General features: G+C 52.2%; 1 protein-coding gene across 1 annotated transcript in view; it reads right to left on the bottom strand.

The window, feature by feature from the left end:
* The window catches only part of KREMEN1 (kringle containing transmembrane protein 1), a 36,159-nt gene extending 24,431 nt beyond the window's left edge, over positions 1–11,728 (bottom strand). Inside the window, exon 1 of the mRNA XM_074206248.1 lies at positions 11,628–11,728. Coding sequence (XP_074062349.1) covers positions 11,628–11,709 — 82 coding nt within the window. The 5' untranslated portion in view covers positions 11,710–11,728. The remainder of the gene's footprint in view (positions 1–11,627) is intronic.
* Between the last annotated feature and the right edge of the window lie 6,954 nt (positions 11,729–18,682).

Here is an 18,682-nt window from a genome sequence, read left to right as displayed (position 1 = left end):
AAAACCTGGAGAGTTTTAGGTGCATTTCTTAAATACTGAACAGTCTTTAAAAAAAATTTCCAACACTGGAAGAACCCCCAAACAGAAACATGAGAATTTCCTCCTTTGCCTTCATTTCCAAAACTAAAATCTATTCTAGATTGAATAGGCAATGAATCTTAACTATTGTGATTAGGTTGTGTATGTCTCTCGATTCTTTATAACTAGTTTTCTACCAAAATCAGAATCAGATTTCATTAGTTAGCATTCCCCAAATGGGTTAAAACAAGTAAATTAAAAGAACTAATTATTAGGAAGGAAGCCTCCAAACTACATGACATATCATTACATACATATCTAGAATTTCAACAGTCAGAGAAAATTCATAGACTTTTTGATATTTTTCTGCATAGTAAAAAGTACTGGAATTACAGGCAGTCAGTCTTCAACAAGTTAGGAAGACTTCCTATGGTGAGAATTAGGTTATCACAGGCATCCTGGCCCTTTATAAAATGATTTCTAACATACACCTGGGTAGGTGGGGAAGAAAAAGGTGCAAGCCAGTGAAAATAAGGCGGCTTCTTGGAATGCAATTAATGGAAATAATCCTGGCTTCACCATCCCTGTTGTGAAATGTTCACAAGCTCTCCCTCCAAAGAAGATAAGGATCTTTGCATACACTCAGTAAGCTGTCCAAATCACACAAGTGCAAATACTGAATGACTACAAGTGTCAGCAAGATCCTAAGTTACCAGAGCTCTGGGCGAATGGGCTTGGCCAGATTGGACAGCCCATGTCTGAGGATCAGATGGGGCAGTGCTTTGGATGCAGAACAAGCTCTTAGAACAGGCATGAATGATGAGGTTTTCTTCAAGTAAGCTCCATCACAAACTTCTCTTGGACATGCGCAACAGGAGAAAAGTCATCCTCATGGGTGCAGTCCGGGACTGGCTTTCTTTTTGAATTTCTAGGGCCTTCCCATGGCTCCTCGGACCCTCTGTGGAAACGGTTCATTTTAGCATCTGTTGCCACTCAAGATCACAGACATGGAAGGGACTTGAGGGTCATTCTGTCCAATCCCCTTGCTTTTCAGATGAGGAAACAGAGTGTCAGAGCAGCAACATGAACTGCCCGGGAGTGTCTGAGGCCAGCTCTTGCCCCTCTCGGCCTGGGCTAGACCTCCCACAGGTTTTTAGTCCTCCCCAAACCTTCCTGCAGATTACTGTTAAGTGAAGACTACTTGACCACTCAGAATTTTGTGATCTTGGGTTAAGTGTCTTCTGGAGAGACAGGAATGGCCTTTGATATTTTTCTTAAGGCACTAATGAAACCTACAGGCTGAAGCCCAACTCTGTGTTCAACAGGAATGGAGAATGGACCTGGCAGGCTGTGAGAGGGCAGAGACAACATTCATTTCTACTCTTCCGAACTTACAGTTTCAAGTGGTTTTTCCAGGGAGAATGAAAAATACAGAATCATCTAAGGTAGGGCTGGGTAACTTCTTTTCAGCCAAGGGCCAAAACTTAAAAAGTAGCCTGCCATATTTGGCCAAATGACCCTCAACTTCCTACAATCCTGAGTGGAAACAGATACTAAAAGAAGACACCTCCACCAAAGGTCCAAGGGGGAAGTCCTTGGGGAGCAAAAAGAAATTGCCAACATTTAATTAATTCACCCTAAAAAGTTCCTTGATTTATTGAATTTCAAGTTCTGCCTGTTGGCAGCTCCAGAACAAATGGTTTCGAGGGTCCAATATGGCCAGCAGGCCGGATATTCCCAGACCCTGTTTTAAAGATAGGGAAATAATGGGAGAGAATTGGAGGGCTAGGATGGACTTTAGAAATCATCTAATCCAATTCCTTCATTTCACTGAAAGGAAATGGGGAGGGCAGGAGTTAAGTGACCTTTCCAAGGTTACAAGCAGTAGAGTCAAGCTTTGAACCCAGGTCCTCAGACTATAATCTAGGGCTCTTTCCACTAACCCATCTGGAAAAGCTAGCCATAGCCTCAAATACACAAATATTCCTGAAGCACACCTTGTAGGAATGGAAATAACTCTAGGTTTTGGATTGGGGGAACCTGGGTTCAAACACCAGCACTCCTGTGTTAACTTTAGGCAAGTCATTGAACCTCTCAGATCTCAGTTCCTTCAACTGACAATCAGGGAGTCATATTAGGTAAGCTAATACAGTAGGGGCTTCATACATGCTTGCTGTTGACTCTAAGGTCCCTTCCTGCTCTAAATGAACACATTGACCCCACACATAAATCAGAGGCTACACCCTGCAACCTTTTAAGGTCTTAGAATTCTTCATCAAGAAATGTAAATCAACAAATTAGCCTCTGGCTAATGCCTATAATATCTTAAGGATTCTGCACCCTGTCCACTCCATATCTGAACCACAAATCACTGCTACTACCTCTGTGCCCAGGGGAAAAGGTCCTTGCTCTGAAGTCAGAGGACTTGAGTTCAAATTTCATCCTGGATGTTCATGACCTGGTTGACCTAAGCAAGTCACTTAACCACTGAGGGTTTCTGTTTCTTCATCTATAAAATAATGGAGAGGCTGCAGTAGGGTGCTTCCCACAGTCCCTTCGCACTGTGTATTTTAGCAGGATATGATCTAACAAGGTGGAAATCTATTGTTTAGTTCACCTGAGAATTCTACTGTCAGTCTAGGATCAGGGGGTTTTTAACTGGGATCCATGAACTTTATTTTTTTTTTTAATTATACATAAACCTGTTGATATAGATGTAAATTGCAAGATTTTGGATTTTGTGCAGTTAAAAGAGGCCACCAAAGAGGCCAAAACACCCAAGAGCTTAAGAGGCCTTGGTCTAGTAGACAATGGACCAGAGGAATAGGTTCTCCACGGAGCAAGCTGCCTTTTCACCCACGTGAATAACACCACAAAACGTGGAGAGAGACAGAGGCAACCTCATTCTCCCTAGTTCTGCCTAAAAGCAGGTCTGGGGCTACCTCTCCCCATCTGTGACTGCATGGCCTGGGGTCCTTGCTATGCAGAGCTGGTTCAAAGCAGGACAGTGATGCTCCTTGGGCTCTGCCATCCTGGAGAAGCTGATCTTGGTCCTACTCCCTCCAGGCCTCGTTGACCATTTTCTAAGTGGTCATGGCCACAACAAGTGAAAACCGGTGGAGACACAGGACTCTAGCTTGCCTGAATCTCCTGCCTAGCCTCTTCAGCTGGTGACTGTGCAAAGCAGAGCCAGGGTAGGTGCTCTTGGCCTAATCCATGAGAAAAGGCAACTCCCAGGTGAGTGGCTCCACGGGGCACGCTGGGGCCGGTGCTGGGCTTGAGTGACTAAGAGCAGTCAGATGGGCTCTGTGCACTGAGCATCCTGAGGAGAAGCTGGTGAGGAAGGACTAGCCAGCCCTCTGCTTGTGCCCATCCTGGGGAGATCCCAGTGGGCAGAACAGAGAAAATAGCATTTCCTAAGATTGGGCAGGCTACTACTTAACAAGCTGGCTGCCCCAGGGTTTCATCTCCGAGGCAGCAGATGACCGGGTCCCACATGCGTTCTTAGTCATCCAGCCCTCTGAAGACTGGACCCCAGGCAGGGATGGGGCAGGGCCGGTGCGGCTAGAGCAGGGGGTCTCCAGGCCACAGCAGGGTGGCACGGCAAGTCTCCTACATAATTAGAGCAGACTAGATAGCAAAGACCTTACTTTGTTTGCTGGAGAAAACCAAAAACATAGTCTAGTGAGATGTGTTCCGAGTTTAGGCTTTCTGGAGAATAATACCAGCAGCTGATTTTAGACAGTGCTTTGAAGTTTGTAAAATGTAAACTATTTTCACATAATTTCTCATCTGATCTTCCAGACAGCCCCGGAAGGGAGGTCCTGGGCGTATCATGAGCCCCATCTCCCACGACAGTGCGGGCAGGTGGGTGCAGCGTGCTCCTCTGAGCCCGGAGCAGGCAAGGGCATGGAAGGCTGCCCAGGAAGCCAGCTCCCGGGCGCGCACGCGGCTCCCCAAGCCTTTGAAGACACTCCTTTTAAGTTCACCTCCCCTCAGACTTCACTCTTCCCAAAGCTCCTCGGCCGAGAAGGCCTATACTAGGGGCAGATGGCAGCAGTTACAGCCCCTCACCAGATGCCGCAGTCTCTAATTTGATTGAAAGGATATAATTAGACAACAGAAACACTTTAATGAAAGAGCAAAACATGGCGGGAGGGAAGGGCAGAAGGCGTGGAACTGATGCCAAAACACCCACTGGTAATGGGAGCTTTGAGCCTGGGCAAGGGGCGGGAAAAGACCCTTAAAAGGACAGTGCCCGTCTGTTTATTCCCCTCGATGGAGGAGCGGGGCTTTTATGACTGTGGATTTCCACTGTATTTTATGTGGGAACAATCTGATTCAAACCAGAAGGGACTTCAGGGGGACATCAAAGAAAAACAAATATGGCTTCTGTGGTCATTATTAAAAATATTTTTACCAGCCCAATAATTTTCTTTGAAGATGAATTTTTATAGATTTAACAGCAGCAAGTAATTTCCATACTGGGATCGGATTGGCCACCCGCCCCCTCCCCCGGGGAAGACGGCCCGCTTGGCTGCCATGCCTCTCAAGACTCTGAGCAGATTCTCCCGACTTCTATCTGTTTGAAGAGATGAAAAGCCGTTTTCTGAAAACTCCAGTCCCACGTGCTGATGGTGACACCCCAGCTGACTCATCCTGAGAGGCTGCCTCTCCCCCCCATGACCCTGGTCCCCCCGCAGAGGGACCAGTTGGGCCGGGTTGCAGAAGCAAGAGGCCGACCAGTGGGAAAGAAAGGGCAGCTGGGGAGCCCCCCGCCCTAGAAGCAGTGCCCCACCCTCGTGGCAAGACAAACAATCAAAAGTTGAATGCCCGGGCTCCTTGCCAGCGAGTCAATCAGCGACAGCAGAAAGGAGGGGCTGGGCCCCAGCAAGCGGGGCGGGGGTGTGTGTGACCCAGAGAGGATCCCGGTGCCCACGGGAAGGAGGGACGGACGGGACCTTGCATGTCAAGAGCCGGTCTATGAAAGGGCACTGCCTACCACCCGACGGCTCTGGTACAAGTCCAGACCATGGAGGGATTTGCCCGGAGTGAAAGAAGATCCCCTTGCGGGCTGCAAAGCCGCCTGGCTCCTCCTGGGACCATGAGGGCCCCTTTCTGACAACCTCTCTTCTCTTCTGCCCTCCCCCTCCGCCCTCCCTCAGTTCTGCTCTTAGGCAGAATGATGCCAGGGTCCCTAACCCCACGTGGCTGCTCTGACAGCCTCCCCACCATCAGGACCCTCTTACTCATGCCCACTGACAGCATCCAGGGCCGGTCCCTCTCTACCTACCGTTGCCCAGGCAATAGCTTCCCGGTTAGGCCCCTGCCCCGATCCATTCCTGGGACACTGTCTGGTGAGACACCCACCACCCATCTACTGTTAATGAAAGGGCCCCTCTGATCGAGTTCCTCCCCAGCTTAAAGTCCTTCCACGATGCTCTTTTGACTGGCATTCAAGGCCCTCCATGGATTGGCCCAGCCTGCCTCTCCCTGAGGCAATCACCCACCTCATCACCTTCCATCTCCGGAGCTCTCTGTCTCCATTGGAAGCTCGGCTCAAAAGTTACCTCCCACAGCAGGTCTGCCTTGAACTTTCCAATCCTTGGCAATCCCCACCCCTACCCCAAATTCACTTCTGAATATTCTGAATGGACTTAGTTATAGACATGTCACTCATACACATAGAGAATATAAACTCCTTGAGGGGAGGCTCTATTTTCATGTTCATCTCGTCACTGGACTTGGCAAACTGAGACAGGAGTTAACTCCCCACTTGTATCAGCTTAGTGAGCCCCTTGCCATGGTTGGATCTCAGCCTTCTCATCGCTAAAAGAGGGGAATGGCCTAGGTGATGGCATTGGGGCTCCTCCAGCCCCAGGCTCCCCATCGCTGCTGAAGGCTTGGGGGGGGGCAGATTTGACAGTTTTGACTCCTCCACTCCACGTGTTCAGAAGCCCACCTGGCCTGACTCTCTGGAGCCACCTGGACTCTGCCCTACCTTCTTGTCATTGGCAGGCTTTATTTGGCCTCCTCAACTGCAAGCTCAGCAAGGGCCGGCAGGGCCCCTAAAGGGCCCACTCCTGGACATCACGTAGAGGGAGGCACTCAGTAAACATCTGGGGAATGGATGAGATTGAACTGAGCAAGGGGCTAAGGCTAAGGCATGAGCGAGAGGGAGGAAGGGAGAAGGCGTGTCTCTGGGGTCCCCCCTCCCCTCGACTCCCCAGAATATGGGTCCAGGTGTGTGAGTTTGTGAATGTCAGGGTGTGAGTGTGAGTGTGTGTGAGAATGTGTGTGACTGTGTGTGAGTGTAAATATGTGTGTGTGGTATGTGAGTGTGTGAGGGAGTGACTGAGGAGATGGAAGAGTACGGGATCAGAGCATCCCTAAGACCCCTAGGTTCAGCTGCAAGCACCTCATTTTACAGAAGAAGAAACCAGCAGGATCGGCAGGGCTGGCCCAGGCTTGACCTGAGCTGGGACCAAAACAGAACCAGATCAACGAGTCACTCAATCGCAAGTACGGATTCAGGCCTGGGCACCGGAGATCCCAAAAGACAGATGTGATACAGCTCTGATCTGGGGAAGCCAAGTCCTGGTATATCTATGACTAAAATGAATCCAAGGAGATGTGGGGTCACCCCCATGCGGCTGATGGGAAGAGGGGAGGGCCAAGGAAGGGCACTTGCTGTGCAGGTAGTTGCAGGGGGCCCCAGGCACCCTTGAAAACCTGTTTATGAGCCGTTTCCAAAGGGATTGGGGGGGGAGGGTGTGGCTAGAAAATTATGCACTTCTTTATTCTCTTGGTAACTAAGCCGGGGACAAAAGCTGCACACATACACACACACACACACACACACACACACACACACACACACACACAGACAGCCCCCCCAAGCCTTCTGTCTTGCGTGTTTTGCATTAACTCTGTGTTGTACCATAGTACAAACACAATCAACTTGGTATGTCTGAAAGTTTCATTTTTTTTGGCAAAACCCCCCCCAACAACTTAAATAAAACAAAATAATCCGCCGCACTAATCACACTGTTGTTTTAAAAGAGGATGCTCCACTTCATGCAGAACAACAGAAATGGAACTATGAAATCCACCTTCAAAGAAGCGACAACTGTTTTTTCTGGCTGGATTTCTCTTCTGTCCTTGGGGCCCCCGAGCCCCCCGAGCCCACCTGCCACCACATCACAGCTGAGGTCAGTCTGGGCCCCCGGCAGACGCCACTGTCCTTGCCCTGGAATTCCCTCTCTAAGCCTCAGGGCCTCATAGGGGGTGGGGGGGCATCCTTAGACAAAGGTTGTGATTGATCTGGGAGGCGACCTGGTTGGGCGGCCTCCTACACATCCTGGCTGGGTGACTTCACCCTCTCCTTCTCTTAGCTCTCTATTCAGTGCCACCTGCATCGCTGGCATTGGCCCCTCAGCCAAGGGCTTCAGACCCTAAGGAAAACCCAGATCAGCCCGAAGCCTGGGCTCTTCCCGGGTCAAGGACCCAGAGCTCTCAGCTTTGTCTCAGCAAAAGATGCGCCCTTAAAGCATCTCCGATCACCACAGTTCCCTAGTGGATATGTTTGAAGGAAAGGTGCAGAAACATGACAATGTTTCATCCAGTGTAAATGAGGCTGCAAACAGAAGACATGCTACTGCTCCAGGGCAGTTTGGTAAAGTGAGGCATAAGTGTCCCCAGGGAGAGTCACATCTGCAGGCTGAAACCACCCCCTTCCTCCAGGCTGGAGAACATCAGAAAGCCCCAGAATCAGTGATTTTCATAAGCAACCTTCCCACAGAGCTACTGCCCAACGCTAAAAACCTCACGGGCCCTGGCATGTGGCTTCAACTAAAGTCAGCGAAGCAAACATTTAAACACCTACTCTACAAAACCTTGGGTTTGATGGTGGAGCCAAAAAGAAAACAATATTGAAATGGTCCCTGGCCTCCAAGAGCTTTCCTTCTCCTGAGAGGAAATGACAGAGGACTAGGGATTTAGAATCAGAAGATGCTAGCAGGCCCACCTGTATTTTACAAATAAGGAAACTGAGGCCAAGCAGGTTAGAGGCCTTGTCCAAGCTCCCCGGCATTGTATGTCTGGAGACAGAACTTGAAGCCGGGCCTCTGAAGGCAAAACCAGTGATTTTGTCACACTTGTTGAGCATACGAGGTGATACCTCAGATGGGCGATGGATAACCACACTAACAACAGCTACCTCAGATGCTGCCAACGGGCGTCCCCATGTCCCACCGGGGAGGCAGTGGCTGTTCTGGCCCCCAGGTTTTGAGGCAGAAAGAGCAATTTCATGACTTTGCCCAGGGTCACACAGCTAGGAAGCATCTTGAGGCTGCATTTGAACCCAGGCCTCTCTCTTGTTATGCTCCCAGAAGTACCACACCTGCATTTTTATAATCAGTACAGGGCAAGACAAGACCCTGTCAAAAGGGAGAAGCTTTAACCCTTGGGCTTGGGAGGGGGCTTCTGAAAGGAAGAGGGAGAGAACAGAAGGGAGCACGTGCCAGATGCCGGTGGTGGTCTGGGCAAAGACAGAGTGGTAGGAAATGGCTCCCACCTCTGCCGGCCCCCCACACTGTCCTACCTACACAAGCTCCTGCAGCGGCCAGGAAAAACACAGCCTCTGACCCTGGTCCTGCATAAGGGCAGCCAAAGAGCTACAGCCCCATTTAGGTCTTTTTTTTTTTAAAGGTTTTTGCAAGGCAAATGGGGTGAAGTGGCTTGCCCAAGGCCACACAACTAGGTCATTATTAAGTGTCTGAGACTGGATTTGAACCCAGGTACTCCTGACTCCAGGGCTGTTGCTTTATGCACCCATTTAGGTCTTCTTAAAAACGGACATCACTCACCACAGATTTTGACTTTTTAAGTGACTGAGAGGCCAGAAGAACAAATACCGGGAGCTGTGGATGCTTCGGTCAACTGCCCAAACCACAGGCGCACTGCCCTGGTCTTTTTTATTCTAGAAAGCGGTCTCTGGGCTGGGTGCTCTCTCCACCAGGTCTGATCACCATCTCCTCTTTGACAATTCTTTGGTGGCCAAGACCGTGCTGAATTTGTGAACTCTGCCTGGATGGGGGACTAAGGAGGGGTCTTGGGCCTCAGGCCTTGAGAGTGGCTCTGGGGCCTGTGCCTTTCCTGCTTCAGGGGCAAAGCCTTTCTGATCCAAGGTTTGCATCCCCCCCACTCCGCCCTTTGTGTGATACTGAGTGTTCAGGAGGCTGGAGGTGAAGCGAGACTCCCTACACTCAGAGAGTTTGGGTTAGACTCAACCTACTTCAACTGGTGTAGGCAACAACAGCCCCCCACATACACAGTCACAGACTTGGGGCTGGAAGGGCCTTTGGAAGTCGTTTAGGATAATCACCTCATTAGACATATGTGGAAACTGAGGCAGAACAGAATGACATGACTGAGGCAGAATTTGAATCCAGGCCTCCCTGACTCACACAACCAGTACAGGCTAGGCCCCAAGACTTCTTGATTCCAGCCTAGCACTTGACCCACTACACCAACACACTGGATTCCCCCGGGGGGGAAACAATTGGTCTGGAGTTGGCCGGGTGGGATCATGGGGCTGGAAGGGTTCTTAGGTCTAGATCCCTAATTTAACAAGTAAGGAAACTGAGGTACAGAGCTCAGGCCACCCTGTTCCCAATTCAGGATTCTTGCAAGCACCATGTACTGCTTTGCAGAAGCCAGTCACATCACAGACAACCGAGACCAGCAGGTTTGTCCAAGGTCTCACAGATATGAAATGTCTAAGCCAGAACTCCAATCCAGGGCTTCTGGGGGGCCACCGCCCTTCCCTCTTCATGCTGCTTGCTGGGCAGCTGAAGGTGACCAAGAATAGATTCAAGTGAGTTCAAATGAGGTGATTTCAGCGGTTGCCTGCATGAATACGACATGGTTTGGGATCGTCGGCCCTCTGTTCCAAGCCCCTCACTTGGCAGGGAAAGGGAGGGAGGACCAGGAGAGTAAAGAATTTCACCCACGGTCACTCAAGCAGGAAGAGTCCAGACTGGGGGCTCCGGCTCAAGATGCTGTTTTGGGGTGAAGAAGCTCCACCTGCCCACACAAGGCAGAAATTCAGGAGAGCCCCCCCCCCCCCCAACCAAGGCTCAGGGTCTGCACCAGGAGGCCAAGCAGCCATGGAAAGATCAAGACTGACTCCAGCCCCCTGGATGAGCTCTCCAACATGGGCGTGGGAGGAACCGCTGCATCCAGATGCCCAGACGGGCCAGCTGCCCGCCTCCCGGCCCTGCCTTTGTTCCTCTCTTCCCCTGCCATGGATGAGAATCAGGATGGAAATGAGCAAGCTCTGCCTTCCTCCCCATCATTCCTTAAGGAGGGGAAACTGGGAGAGGGGAAAGCCTGAAGATCTGGGGCTGGCTAGATACAATCATCAGAAGGAGCAGGGAGGGGAATGAGCTAACTGCCTTTTCAAAGCCAGACTTCAGAAATGCAAACCACCAGTAGTTTAAATATTGCAATATTGTGCAGAACCTAAGTATTGAAATAATTTTTTCCATCCACAAAACTTTGAGAAAATTACAGTATCAAAAAAATAATAAAATGATGCATTTGGCAGATCCTCAGAGCGAGACATGTTTTTTTATTGAAATGGAGTTTGGAAACTGGTGGGTAACACTCAGGAGGTGACAACCAAACAATGGGGGCTCTTCCTGGAAATGTGTGGTGTCCTCAGCTATGCCAAATCCCTTGGGAACAGGCGCTTTTCAAGGGAATGAGGGACTTTGGGCCAAAGTTCTGGCAGAGGCTACTTCTTGGGGTTCATTGCTCTGCCCTTCTACAACAGGTCTCCCACCAAAAAAGACCAGGGGTTCGGATCACTTCAGAATTGATATTTGGACTTGAATCCAAGGGAGTCTTATCAGGGATGAGCGCGCCCACTTTCCATTCAAATACTGGAGCAGGAAGCTCAAGAGTCAAGGTCATTGACTGCTTGGGTCCTGGGTCAAAGGTGAGCCCGGGTCTTTGGGTCTCCTCCCCTATCCTACGGCTGGGCCAAGGCCGCAGGGAAGGAAAGGTAAATGAAGGAGTTCCCAGTCACCTTCTCGGCCCCGCGGCCCACGTCTCGGCCCGCACATAAGACACACACGCGCAATGCTGGACGCGGGTCCCCGAATCCTTGCCCGAAGCCCCCCTCGCCAGCACCATCTCCTGGGCCACGCTCGGCCCTGATCCCGGCCCGGCTCCAGCTGGGGGGCCCCGCCTGGCCACCGGCTCGGAGCCCACGGGCATCTCCCAGCACCCGAGGTGGGCTCAGGGCGCTGCCCTCGGCCTCCGGGGCCTGGGCTCGGGGAGCGGGGACCCCCAGACGGACCCGCAGGCCCGCTCCGGCCGCTGCTCCGGCGCTTGCAGGCCAGAGCGGGCTTTGCTGGGATGGGCGAGGGTCCCCGGGTGCCCCCCCGGGCCGGGAGCCCCCCAGCAGGGGCCCTCGGGGGCTGACGCCGGGGTCCGGCCCCCTCCGGGGCTGCCGTGCCACGGCGCGTCGGGGCCCCCCACGGCGGCCAAGGTCAGGGCCGGCTGCGGAGCCCTGGGGGCGCGGGGCGCGGGCACTCACTCACCGGGCGCGGGTCCGGGTCCGGGGGGGGCGGCCAGCGCCAGCGCGGCGGAGAGCAGGGCGAGGCGGGCGGCGGGCGGCGCCATGGGCCGGTCAGTGCGGGGCCCCGGGGCGCGGCCCGGGGGAGCAGGGGGAGCGCGGGGAGCCGGGCCCGGCCATGGGAGCGGGGCGCGGGGGCCCCAGTCTGCCCGGCCCGGCCCCGCCCCGCGCGGCCCCGCCTCCCACGTGCGGCCCGCCCCTCCCCCGGCCGCGCCGCGCCTCCGGCGGGCCCCGCCCCGTGCGCCGGCCCCGCCCCCGCCGCGCCCAGGGGCGTGGCCCACGCGCTCACCCACTCACCCGGGGAGGAGCCGCGGCTGCCCTCAGAGCGGAGCATGCGCACTGAGGCGCCGCCGCCGAGCCGCCGCCGAGCCCCGCCCCTCCGTCCCGGCGGGCCCGGGCCCGTGGGCACCGAACTCCGCCCCCTGGGGGCGGGCGCCGTCGCTCACAGTTCGGGAGGCGGTCCTGGATCTAGGCCCCGCCCCCACAACGCCGAGGCGCGCTCGCAATTGGTCCGGCCGGGGAGGAGGGGGCGGAGATGCCCGGAAGCGAGGGAGGGGGAGGAGGAGTCACCCGGGGAGGAGCGGGGGGCGGGGCTCGGCCCTGTCCCGCCCCCGGGTCCCGGAGCCGCCGCAATCCGTTTGGGGTGTGCGTGGACTGCGGCTGCGCAGACGAAGAAGCCGACTTCAGCTCCTTGCACCCCACCCGGCAGGATCTGAACTCAGAGCCCTCTTGTTTTCTGCGGGCAGTGGAGGCGTGGAGGCCCCTGGCTGATAGAAATCACCTCCTGGCGGATGAGCGCCACAGAGCCGGACTCCTCAGCATGGCTGCTCCCCCTCCCATTGCCCCCTCAGCGCCTGGCACAGCGCCTGGCACAGCGCCTGGCACAGCGCCTGGCAAACAGCAGGTGCTTAGAGAGCGGCGCGCACTGATTAAGCTCCACTGTGATCAGGAGCCGCGCTGAGCCGCCGGGGGTCTAGAGCGGGGTCCGAGGCGCCCCTGGGCGCAGGGAGAGACCCCTCCCAGCCGGCTCCAGGCCTCTGCAGCGGCCGCAGCGGCCGAGGGGGGCTTCTGGCAGCTGGGGGGAGGGGGAGTGTGCGCGTGTGTGTGCACATGTGTGTGCCTGTGTGTGCATGTGTGTGGCAGTGTGTCTGTGTGTATGTCTGTGAGATTGTGTGTCTGTGTGACAGTGTGTATGTATGTGACACTGGGGAGTGTCTGTGAGTGTGTGTGCACATGTGTGTGCCTGTGTGTGCATGTGTGTGGCAGTGTGTCTGCGTATGTATGTGAGATTGTGTGTGTGACAGTGTGTATGTATGTGAGACTGGGGAGTGTCTGTGAGTGTGTGTGCGTGTGTGTGGCAGTGTGTGTATATGTATGTGATTGTGTGTCTGTGTGTGTGACTGCGAGTGTGCCTGCATGTGTGTGTATCTGTGTGACTGTATGTGTGTGAGACTGTGTCTGGGGAGTGTCTGTGTGCGTGTGTGCATGTGTGTGGCAGTGTCTGTGTATATGTATGTGAGATTGTGTGTGTGACTGAGTGTGACTGTGTATGTGTGTGACACTGTCTGGGGAGTGTCTGTGTGTGTGTGAATGTGTAGGTGTGTGTACATGTGTGTGTGGCAGTGTGTCTGTGTATATGTATGTGAGGTATGTGTGTCTGTGTGCGCGACTGCGAGTGTGCCTGCATGTGTGTGTGTCTGTGTGACTGTATGTGTGTGAGACTGTGTCTGGGGAGTGTCTGTGAGTGTGTGCACATGTGTGCGCATGTGTGTATGTGGCAGTGTGTGTATATGTATTGAGATTGTGTGTCTGTGTGAGTGACTGTGAGTGTGACTGTGTATGTGTGTGAGACTGTGTCTGGGGAGTGTCTGTGTGTGTGTGAATGTGTAGGTGTGTGTACATGTGTGTGTGGCAGTGTGTCTGTGTATATGTATGTGAGGTATGTGTGTCTGTGTGCGCGACTGCGAGTGTGCCTGCATGTGTGTGTGTCTGTGTGACTGTATGTGTGTGAGACTGTGTCTGGGGAGTGTCTGTGAGTGTGTGCACATGTGTGCGCATGTGTGTATGTGGCAGTGTGTGTATATGTATTGAGATTGTGTGTCTGTGTGAGTGACTGTGAGTGTGACTGTGTATGTGTGTGAGACTGTGTCTGGGGAGTGTCTGTGTGTGTGTGTGTGTGAATGTGTAGGTGTGTGTACATGTGTGTGTGGCAGTGTGTCTGTGTATATGTATGTGAGGTATGTGTGTCTGTGTGCGCGACTGCGAGTGTGCCTGCATGTGTGTGTGTCTGTGTGACTGTATGTGTGTGAGACTGTGTCTGGGGAGTGTCTGTGTGCGTGTGTGTGTGTGTGAATGTGTAGGTGTGTGCACATGTGTGTGCATGTGTGTGTGCGCGTCAGGAGCGGGCTTTCTTCTTCTAAGCTGAAGCCGCCCGGTCTCCCCCTGCCCCGCCCCGGTCCTGGGCACCGTCTGGCCCCGGGGCCAAGCAGACCGAGTCTAAACAGAAGTCAGGACCGAGTCCCGGGCCGCCCCGGCCGCCGTGCCAGCGGGCAGGGCACCCCAGCAGCCCGGCCTCGCCCCCAGCGGCCGGGGGGTCCCTTCGGGCCCGACTGGAGCCCCTTGTCCTGGGGAGCCGGCCCGGCGGGTGCAGGCGGGGCCAGCCTGCGGGCCGGGGTCCTGCACACGCCTCTCCTCGGGTCTCTGCTCGGGGAGTCTGCCTGGCGTGTGGCGACCTGCGCCGCCTGGCACGGGTGCCCGGCTGGGGCCGCGTGTGCCGGCCCGCAGGGGCTCCTGCCACCACCTTGCCGCGGCGCCCCCTGCTCCCCGAAGCCCCAGTCCCGATAGGCTTTTAGTCATCGCACCTTTTCTCTCCTCCACCTTCAGTCTCAGAGCCCCAGGGCACCCAAGGTCCCTTCCCCCCCCAACCTCTCTGCTTGAGGAGGGAAGCCCACCGCATCCCCAGAGCCCCTCCCACTTCCAGGCCCCTCTAGAATTCAGCCCAAACAGGCTCCTGGGGGGCTACAGAACGGCGTTAGGGCTGGACGAGGCTTGAGAGATCGGCTGGTCCAACGGCATCATTTTACAGATGGGGAAACTGAGGCCCAGCGAGTGCCCTGAAGGCACAGGTGTGAGGGCACAGAGTCCCAAGCCACGGTTCTTTCCACTGTAGGTTTTCTGCCTTTTCTGCTGCCTTTCTGTCTAGAGGAATGGGAAATCCTTGGGCCGAGGGGGTTTTGGTGTGTTTTCATTTGTCTTTGTAACCACAGGTGAGAACCAAATCGGATCGGCTTAGTCCCAGCCTGAGCTTTGGGCCCTCATTCCCATCACCACAGGCCGCCCTTCTTGCTTTCCTCCTGCCCCATCCCAGGCTGCTCTAGAACCCGGCAAAACTGGCACGGCTTGGCCGTTAGCTAGGCTATCCCCTCCTCCCCTCCCCCTCCCCTCCTTTCCTATCCACACAAATGAGTCCGACCCCACGAAGGGCAGTGATGAGTGGGCACCACTAGAGGCTCCCTTGCTGTGGGCTCACAGCTCGGATGGGATGGAGGTCAACCACTCTGTTCCTTCAGATGACACAGAAGACAAGCAGGCATGGCCATGAGCCTGGAGCGGTGCCCTGTGGCCTCTCAGCTCCATAGGACTTGCCATCCACCCGGTGGCTGCACCCTTTGTATTTCTGAACCTTTGCAGCACCCTGAAGCCAAACCCTCTTTTCTCTATGGTCTTTGATTCAAGTGGCATAGTAGATAGAGTACCAGCTCTGGAGTTTAGAAGGCCTGAGGTCAAATCCGGCCTCATACACCTACTAGCTGTGTGACCCTGGGCAAGTCACTTCTCCCTCTTTGCCTCAGTTTCCTCATCTGTAAAATGAACTGGAGAAGGAAATGACAGACCACTCTGGTATCTTTGCCAAGAAAGCCCTACATGGAGTCACAAAAAGTCAGACACAACTGAAAAAGGACTGTATACACACACACACACACACACACACACACACACACATACACACACATATCACTCACTTGACCTCACCACTCCTGCTAGCTGTCATACTCTATCTCTCCTTCCCAAAGCTATCAATGATTTCTTTTTTTTTTTAGATTTTTTTTTTTTGCAAGGCAAATGGGGTTAAGTGACTTGCCCAAAGCCACACAGCTAGGTCATTATGAAGAGTCTGAGGTCGGATTTGAACCCAGGTCCTCCTGACTCCAGGGCCTGTGCTCCATCCACTGGGCCACCTAGCCACCCCCTCAATGATTTCTTAATTGGCAGATCTAATAGTAGCCTTTTCTCAGTCCTGTCTGCAGTCTCTGACACTGTTGGTCTTCCTCTGCTTTTCAGGTTTTCCTGATGCTGCTGGCTCTTCCCGGACCGGCCTGCCCGCTCACTCCTCCATCTAGTTTGAGCTAATCGTGGGTGTCCCCCTTCCCTCCCCAAGCCCCCAAAGCTCACCCGCTGACTTCATCGGCTCCCACAGCTTCAATGATCATTTCTGGGCATGACTTTGAGATCTGTTTATCTAGCCTTAAACTCCCTCCTATGTGCTGGCATCTCCGAGCACCTGACCATTACAGGAACTTGATTGGAGGTGTGGGAGGATGGAAGGATCTTCCTGCCTCAAGTCTCTCCTTTCTCCAGTCCACCCCCCATTCATAGCTGTCAAACTAATGTCATTCCCCATTTAATAAACCATAATGGCTTAGAAATCAAATGGAGATCCTCTGTCTTTTAAAACACAACTTGTCCCTTCTTATCTTTCCCGTCTGTTTCTCCATGTCTCTACCATGTGCTCTTTGAGCCTGGTCTTCTTGTTTCTCTTCCCTTGGCTTCAGTTCCCTTATCTGTAAAACGAGGGGTTTGGTTTAGATTGGTCAAAAAATGAGGACTGTGACACTCTCTGAGTGTAACCTAAACCAGATTAAGATGTGATGGGAAAATAGTTAACAAACTAAATAAAAAATACAACAGGACATGTTAATATGTGTGTGTGTGTGTGTGTGTGTGTGTGCCAGGATCCCTTTGGACAGTTTAGAGGCCCTTATTTCTATTTGAGTTTGACACCAGTGAATTGGATAGCCTCTGATTGATGATGATGTTTGTCTTTCATCCTTGAAGAAACCATGATATCAAGGAGATGATGGCGTGACAAGAACGTGAATTGGATCTGAGTGAGGGAGGGCTGTGCTAAGTCATCAGCCTCACCTTCTACTCCAGAACATCTGGGTCCAGTGGCCAGATAGGAATCAGGATGACTGGAGATGGCCCTGGATGAGGGTCAATCAGGGTTAAATGACTTGCCTAAGATCACACAGCTAGTCAGTGACTGATTTTGAACTCAGGTCCTCCTGGGGCTGGGGCTTTATCCACTGCACCACCTAGCTCTAAGGGTTCCTTTGGACCCCAGATCTACTATCCTTGGGCAGTTAGGTGGCACCATGTGGCACAGACCACAGGCCTGGAGTCCAGGAGACTTCCTCTTGACCTCAGGTCTCATGACCCTGGGCAAATCATTTAATCTTATTTGCCTCATTTTCCTCATCTATAAACTGAGCCAGAGAAGGGAATGTTATTTTTTTTAAGGTTTTTGTAAGGCAATGGGGTTAAGTGGCTTGCCCAGGGCCACACAGCTAGGTAATTATTAAGTGTCTGAGGTTGGATTTGAACTCAGGTACTCCTGACTCCAGGGCCGGTGCTCTATCCACTGTGCCACCTAGCCACTTTGAGAAGGGAATGTTAAACCATTCCAGTATCTTTGCCAAGAAAACCCCAAATGGGGGTAGTGGATAGAGCACCAGCCCTGGAGTTCAAATCTGGCCTCAGACATTTAATACTTTCTTACCTGTGTGACCTTGGGTAAGTCATTTAACCCCAGTGCCTTACCAAAAAAAAAAGCAAGAAAACCCCAAATGGGGTCAGAAAAGGGCAGACACAGTAAAATTATTTTCATTTTTAGTCTTTGTTTATATTGTTCCCCTTCCTTCATGTTGTATCATTTTATACAAATCTTTGTATGTTTCTGATTTCTTCATTTATGACAATATGAGATGAAACACATTTTCCATTTGCATGCATTTTATTTTATGTTTCTCAATAAATGAGCACCTACTTTTTTTCCTTTTTTTGTTATCACAAAAATGTTGTTATAGATATTTGGGGCTTTTAAAAATAATATAGATAATAAATTCAACACACAACTCTCAATGTTGGCTTTCTTGCATTGTGGTTCCATCTGAACTTCTTTCTGTGCATTTTAATGAACTTCTTAATTTTTATTCTTGGGAGGGGGAAGGGTGAGTTAACACCATGACCAGCTCCCCCTCCCCCCCTAAGCTCATCCTCCTCAAATAGAAAGTGAAAACCAAATCTTTACAAAAGTAAGCACAGACAAACACAATAGATTCTTCTTGGGTCCATGTCCCAAACTGTCTGTTCCATTCTGCATTATTCAGTCCGTCCTTTCTCTCTCAGGAGGCGGGTTACATGCATCATCATTGGTCCTTTTTTGGAGTCGTCAGAGTTCTAAAGTCTTGCCAAGTTGTTTTTCTCTATAAAGTTATCACTATACAAATTATTTTCCTGGTTCTGCTCACTTCACTCTACATCAGTTAATGCAAGTCTTCCCAAGTTCTCTGAAACTCTATTTTTCCATCATTTTTTCTTTTTTCTGTTTTTTTTTGCAGTTAACAAACATTTTAAAAATGAATCTATCCTTCCTACTTCTACCTCCTTCATTAAACAAATTTTAAACAACAGTAACAACATCAACAAAACCCTCCAGACATAGTGGCCTAGACCAATGAACCAAGCTTCCCTGTTGGCCATGTCTCTTTGGCATTTCTTTGTCAGGCGGTGAGTGTCCTGCTCATCTTTATTCTCTTGGGCTCATGATGTATCTTTGCATTGACCAAAGTTCTAAAGTCTTCAGAAGTTGCCTTTTCCTGGTTGAATTGCTTTCCTGGTTCTGCTATTCTGCTCCACATCAGTTTGTGGAGCTTCCATTGAAATGGTCCATTTCCTCCT

The sequence above is a fragment of the Macrotis lagotis genome, chromosome X (assembly GCF_037893015.1).
Source record: "Macrotis lagotis isolate mMagLag1 chromosome X, bilby.v1.9.chrom.fasta, whole genome shotgun sequence".
Taxonomy (NCBI): Eukaryota; Metazoa; Chordata; class Mammalia; order Peramelemorphia; family Peramelidae; genus Macrotis; species Macrotis lagotis.
This window is presented reverse-complemented; position numbering and strand designations above follow the sequence as displayed.